Source organism: Chaetura pelagica, unplaced genomic scaffold (genome assembly GCF_000747805.2).
Source record: "Chaetura pelagica isolate M959 unplaced genomic scaffold, ChaPel_1.0 scaffold436, whole genome shotgun sequence".
NCBI lineage: Eukaryota > Metazoa > Chordata > Aves > Apodiformes > Apodidae > Chaetura > Chaetura pelagica.
This window is the reverse complement of record NW_009953651.1, coordinates 3,136,502-3,143,221: the sequence shown is the minus strand read 5'-3', so window position 1 is coordinate 3,143,221 and position 6,720 is coordinate 3,136,502. Positions and strand designations below refer to the sequence as shown.

General features: G+C 54.8%; 1 protein-coding gene across 1 annotated transcript in view; it reads right to left on the bottom strand.

Annotated features, from left to right (window-relative positions):
- Nucleotides 1-273: 273 nt before the first annotated feature.
- Nucleotides 274-6,720, bottom strand: part of HPSE2 (heparanase 2 (inactive)) — a 119,764-nt gene continuing 113,317 nt past the window's right edge. Inside the window, exons 12-13 of the mRNA XM_010000136.1 lie at nt 1,408-1,553; nt 274-424 (exon numbers count right to left, since the gene is read on the bottom strand). Coding sequence (XP_009998438.1) covers nt 274-424; nt 1,408-1,553 — 297 coding nt within the window. The remainder of the gene's footprint in view (nt 425-1,407; nt 1,554-6,720) is intronic.

The following is a 6,720-nucleotide window of genomic DNA, read 5'->3' as shown; positions in this document are numbered from 1 at the left end:
ACAGTGTCCGGACAGATCGCGGCAGGCCACGCAGAGCTGCGGTCGCACCGCTCCAGCGGGATGGTGGCCGGGGCCAGGCGGGGCAGGAGAGTGTCCCAAGGCGGGGGGTGCGAGGACAAGGGCACGGCGTAGTGCCCACCCGACGTGGCCCTGCTGTGAGGCTGTGCAGGCTGCCAAGGAGGCAGCGTGTCCTCAGGAGTGCACGGGGGCAGGGTCAGGGCGGTGGCACTGAGGGTGGGGCTTTGGAGGCAGCCCCAGCCACCAGAACAGCACTTACTTGGAGTGGAGCCCATCCTTGCCATAGGGCTGCAGCAGGTACTGGTGAACAATCTTATCCCGCAGCGTCCCTGCCAGCTTGATTTTCTTCCGGGAGCGATGCAGGTTGATGATGTAAAGGGTGATGGACCCCCGGACATAGTTATGGCTGCAAAGGGGAGAGCAGAAGCTGAGGAATGTACCCCAGGAGCATTACCTTTGAGAAGTGGTTTGGAGGTCCCTGCAAGAACCAGCTTCGTGCAGCCATCCTCTGGGATGGAGGAGGGAACATGACCATCCTGGCTGCCCCTCCACAGGGAGATGCTGCCTCCCGACCACAAAACAAAGCCCCGTTCTGCTGTGACACCTTCCTGATCTCCCTCTCCCTTCGTCAGCCTGGGGTGGCACAGCTCAAAGGGGTGCCACGCTGGTGTCTGGAGCTGGGTGGTGGTCACCCGGCAGCCCCCCCAAAGCCTTGCAAGTAGGAGGCTGAGAATGGAGGAGAGTTCTGTGCATGAGTGGCGTCTGCCCCCAGCGCCCCGGGCACCTAACTGACAGGTCCAGACACTGATCCTCTGTCCCTGCCTAATCAGGCAGCCCCAAACAAAGGCTATAAAGCACTTTGCACCTGTCAGTTACTGGACAAGGTTTCCTACCGAGCTGGAGGCATGTTGAAAGCATCTGGACTGTGTAAAGAAACAGCCTCTCCTCCTCCACAATAGCAACTTGTGTCTGCGGAGGAGGTGGACGCCCCCCCCGGCTCACTGGGGTGCTTTCAAAGACCTTATCAGCGAAACAATAACCAGGACGGGCTCCCCAGCAGCGCGGCCCATCGGGTAACCCGACCGACCAGGGGCCCCTCCTGTGAAATCCACTCCCTTGATCTCTGCTGCCGGGGCTGCCTGCCGGCCACCGCGCCGGCCCCGGCCAGTCCCGTTCCCAGGCGTGCTCTTGCCATGACTTTCATCAGAGGCATCTCCACTGCTGCAGGAGTCAGAGCAGCACCCAAGTGTGTCCCCTGGGAAGCCAACCTTCCCTGCTGGAGCCAAGCCCTGGGCTCCTGCCCCAGCATGTTCTCAGTGTTCCCCATCCCCAGGACCCCTGCGGGTTCCACTTATCCCACCACTGCAGCCCCCTGCCTCCCTTGCTTACTTGTGGTAGCTGGTGCAGTGGGCGTAAATGCGGAGCTTGTCACGAATGACTCTGCCTGGCCGGGGTTTCCTCTGGAGACCAGCCACGTGGATAGCCAGGACCTTGGGACCGATCAGGCGCTTGTAGAGGAGGGACAGCCAGTAGTCCTGGAGGGCAGAGGGGACAGTCACCAGCACAACAGTCCCCCCAACTCATAGCAGGAGTGAGCAGGAGAGACTGATAGCTTACAGCCTAGCAAAATTTTGGCTTTTGGGTGAAAATGATGTGTGCCAGATGTCTGCCTTTGGGTGACCTTTTATTGTGCAGTCCAAGCCAAAATGGCATTGCTGTTTCCAGCAAAGAGATTAAGGGAAGAATACATTGCTCTGCCTGCACTGAGAGACACTGATACTCTCTAAAGGAGCTCAGCTTTCAGCCAGGCTGTGGAACTTGGGAAGCAGCATGGATGCTCACACACCTTCCCACACACCTGCACATAGCCGTGCTATGGGCCTGTGCCCTAGCTCCAGCTGAGGCATGTGAGATGGTGGTGTCTCTGGAACAGGCAGGTCACCCTTCTCACCACTCTGCACACAGGGCTGGGGCACACCAGACCCCTCCCATGATCTCCAGCTCTGTTCATGGCATGCTGGCTTTAGCGACTACTGAGAGTGCTCCACCTCTCAGGGGTATTTCTCCTGTTCTAAAACCTCCCATGGAGTTAAGCACCCATAAACACAGCACACAGGGAAGCCAAGCACTCAAGGACTAGGAAATGTTCAGCCCCTGCACACATGCACTAATGATGTAGCCTTTAATTACGTCACCACATACTACTTTTTCCCGCAGGGCACGGCCTCGCTCGGCACACAGGATGGGCCCCAAGCCCCGGGGAGAGAGGCGAGGCTGTGCAGTGACGGAGGCCGCTGCCGGCAGGGCCCCCCCTCATCCGCTGCAGAAGCTGGGAGGTGTGCAGTAAATGAAGCAGGGTTGTGGGAAGGGAAAAGGCAGTTTCAGACGACTGCCTGCTGTTCTGCAGGATGGGGCTCTGGTCCCACTGCTGCTCTGAGCACCCTGGGTGATGCCCGGGAGATGGAGCCTCTTGTGCCGCTTCTCTTGGTGCTGCCTGTGGGTGTGCTGGGCACCAGCTGGGTGCTTGGGCAGCTCTGCACACACAAGCATTCTGGATAAACATTCTCTGTGTCATCCAGACTCACCACTCCAGGGGGAGCATGAGCCCCAGAGCAATTTGGATGATGCCTCCAACCTTTCAGCAATGTTAGACACCCCACAGCAATAATCATGCTGGCACTAGAGACTGCTCTGCTTGGCAGTGTCTGATCTGCATAGTAAGAAGGACCCACTGCTGATGCAGAGCACCCAGTGCACTGCCTGGGGAGGCACAAGGAAAGCCCTACATAGCCAGGATAAGTGTCAGGAGGGACTTGCCACCCCAGAGGGGCATGGAAGGGGGAAATGGGGTCTCCAGGACCCCAGGCTACAGGGCAGGATGAGCAGGTGGAAGTGCAGATCCCTTACACAGGTAAAGGTATCTATCCTGTGGGTGGGAAGCCCTTACACAGCCCCCAATTAACACATTTTGGATGACAAGGCCAGCAGATGAAGCAGACAGCAATGCTGCAACAGCAACCAACATGAGGCAAATACCCACCAAGTACAGATCAGGCTGCAGGTCCCCATCCTCTCTCCAGCCCAGCTCAGCATAATGCTGACCAGTTCTAGCAGTGCTAGACTGGCCTGGCAAAGGGCAATCCAAACCCACTTCCCACTTTCTGGGTAAGCTTCTGCCACAGTGCTGAAGGAAAAGCTCTCCTCTTACTGTTCCCAGCCAAAACCACGGGGCTTTGTGCCACACCAGCCTGGAAACTGCTTTTTCTGCAAACCCTGGACCCCAGAGTAGATGCAACAGGCGGCAGAAGCAGTGCCTGGCACACTGCTGGCTCCCCAGCGAGCCACACTTATTAGCAGGCATCATTAGATGAGTAATTACTTGAATTTACAGCAAGGCCAAAGGTGAGCACAGATTGTAGTGTCTAGCCTCACAGTCATGAGTTAAAAATAAATGAGTTCAGTACTCCAAGCTACCTGTCGGTTTAGGACTTTCTTTCTAGCAGCCCCCTTGGGGTTTCTCACCTTCTCCTCGTATTTCCACTGATTGAAATGGAAATTGCTTTCACCCACAACTTATGGGAGCGATAGAGGCCAGAGACTTTGTAGTCACCTCCAAATTTCCGTATGGATCTCAAGAGCTGTTTTGCAGGGGGTTGCGATGACCTTGTTGTGATGGGGAGCTGGCCTCAGCAGCTCCAGCCTCTGGCAGAGCAGTGGCCCCTCCAGGCAGGGTGGTTCCTGGGGGTTTGCTGCTTTGACATCAGTGTCTCTCCGCTCTCAAGGCTCAGCAGCAGCAACATTTGCAATGTGGGAGTGTAGGGAGCTACCAGATCCCACTACCTGCCTCAGTTGCTCCCAAAACGCTCTTCTCAGCATATGTTCTTCCCAAGGGTGTTCTGACAAACCCTGCTCCCCTGCAGAGCTGGGAGAGCTGAGTCCTGGGCTCCTGCCATGGTGGCTTACAGGTAGAGCTAAGCTATTCAGTGGCAGCGAGGTGCCACATCTCCCGGGCTGGGCACAAGGAGAGGTGCTTGTCTCTCTGGGAAGCATTTACCATGTTGTGTGAGCTTCTGATCCAGCTAAGGCTACACAGCTTTTCTGAGAAACAACATGCGGATGCCACAAGGTAAGAGAGCAGTGAGGCAGCCTGAGATGTTCTGCAAAGCATGAGATGACCAGAGCTGAGTGTAAAGTATTTTGGTACAGGCAATGCTCCTGGGGCAGCACGGGGACTGACCTGTCCCTCCAGCATCTGCAGGAGGTGAGGGGAGAGCAGTGATTTTACCTACCTTGCCTTCCTGGCTAGGCAAGCTCCAAAGTCTCAATTTTGAGAAGGATATGGAAACACCAAAGAGAGTTCAAAGGAGGGCCAGAAAAACAACCCAGGGCTGGAAAAGGAGCCTTCAGCATCGGCCTTGAGGCACCCCATGTCTTCAGCTTACTGCAGGGAAGCACTGAAGACAGCTGCAGCTTTTCGCATCATTGCAAGCTCACTTGCGGCAGGGGCCAAAATCATGTTACTTGCAATAAATTACGAGGAGCTGGTGACACCAAGCATTTGAGTGATGAATTACACACACACCTAGCATGATGGGATCAAACCCACCAGATTTGAGTACTTCCTCCAGCTGGGCTGGTGCTCTGGGGCTATTCCTACCACTGGCATAAGTGAACACCAGATAAAATCACACTGGGGCTGCTGGGCACCTGGAGCTACTGGTTCCTGTTCAAGGAGTGACCAGCTTGGGAACCAGCTGCTCCTGAAACCCAGCTTGGCTGCAGCTGGCGTGGTTTTTCCACTGATCAGTGACCTGTCCCCTCTCCCATATAGCAAACCCTGTGCAAGCACTGTCCTGAGGCTAGCAGTGCCCATCTGCCCCTTGCAAAGAAGAGCATCCACCTTGCAGCACGGTGCCAGGCATCCCATTGGAGGCAGCCCTGGCAATCCCCAGGGAGATGCGTGGCTCTGACCAGTGCAACTGCAGAAAGGATTTGGCTTATGGAGTCACAGAGGGCTCCTGTTGTGAGGGCTGAGCCAGCAATATAGCTTCAGTGGTGGAGGAGGAATAACAGACAGGAATCTGGTCTGCTATTAGTCCCCTGGGAATTGAGGGAGCTTTCTTGCTTTAGTTACTTTGCAGACCCATTAAGCAGTGCTGCCACTGCAGAGCTGCAGGTGAGGAGCCCCCTGAAGGCAAGAGCTGTCCTGTACCTCAGGAGTTCTCCTGGCCAGGACTCCTGATTTATGGGCAGGAAGGGTGCCTGTCTCAAGGGAGCACAGGCCAGCCACATCTGAGCACCATGGGGCCAGTGAAGACCTACAAGCCATTAGATGAGGAAAGCACAGAGGGTCCCACTTGATCTTGTTGCACATTTTAATTCATTGCAGGAGCTTTTTGAGACTTCAGCTTTTTAAAACAAGGCTGATTAGGCAGAACTTCAGGCAGACCTATTAACCAGACCCTCTGTCTCCAGAGCCATTAGGAAGAGCACAGGAGTGTATCCCCATGCTCTCTCCTAGAGGCAGCAAAGCAGCTTTACAGCCCACTTGAGTTTGTTCAGCTCCATGTTCACCACATGTGAGAAGATGTTGCCATAACCAGAAAACTGCAGTAACAAAACCATAGGTCTTCTGTCTCCTGGGGCTGAAACAGCCAAAAGCAACCAAGTTTCAGATGAGCAGGCTGCCAGCCCCACGGTGCACAGCCTCCTCTGGCTGGGCTGCCAGGGCATGACTCTTGTCACTGGCAGCATCAGCTGGCTGCTGCCTGCCCTTCTCCTGTTCCTCTTGTATCTTCCCTCTTCTGAAGCTGCCCCAGCTCTTCCTCCATCCCTCGGGCATGCCTGAGTTCTAACAGCCTTTGACAGACTGCTACATTTCTGCATCTTCGTCTGCATTTTTTCATAGCCCAAGCAACCTGTGTGGAGATAAGGGCTGGCTGCTCTGCCTTCCTGTACACCACGGGACAGAGCAATTCACTCTTTGAAACCTCTTTTGAGCATGATGGCTTGTTTTTGGCAAAAACATCTTCCAGAGAAGTAGTGATTGTGGTTGTGAGGGCTTGGAGGGTTGGAGAAGCTGCCACTTCCCAGGGAGTCTGTTCCAGCAGTTGAACATCCGCACTAACAATCCCACTATTTATTTTCAGCTTGAATTTGTCTCGCTTCAGCTTCCAATCAGGGGTTCTTGTTCTTTCTTTTTCCGTTAGATTAAAGAGATCCTCAGCATCCAAAGCTTTCTCCCTGTGGAGGTCTGTACATCCTGTTCAAGCCACGGCTGGCCATTCCTTCAGCAAAGCTGGACTGATGTTGCTTTTAACATTATCCCTGAGTTTTATGGGCTTCTTGGACTGAGCAACACGGGGGACACACCAGAGAAGGTCTATGAATGGGGAACGACACTCCTCCTAGCCCCATATGAGGGGGCTTCAGGTGGATGGGGCCACCAGGAGCCAGCATCATCAGCATGGGAGGCCAGACCTTTGTTTTGACCCAAGCACCTGCACCTGTGAAAGAATTGGCCAATGCTGCCCAATTCCTTTCTTGAATTGCTTTCCCTGAAGGTGCCTGCTCACCAGTCCTCTAAAGCTGCTGACATATTTCTTTGGGCATCCCTTGCCTTCACTGTGCTCATCCTCTTCCTTCCTGCTCTAACGGCTGTGAAAACCTCATCTCACACCCCTCTTTCCTGCATTGGCTTCC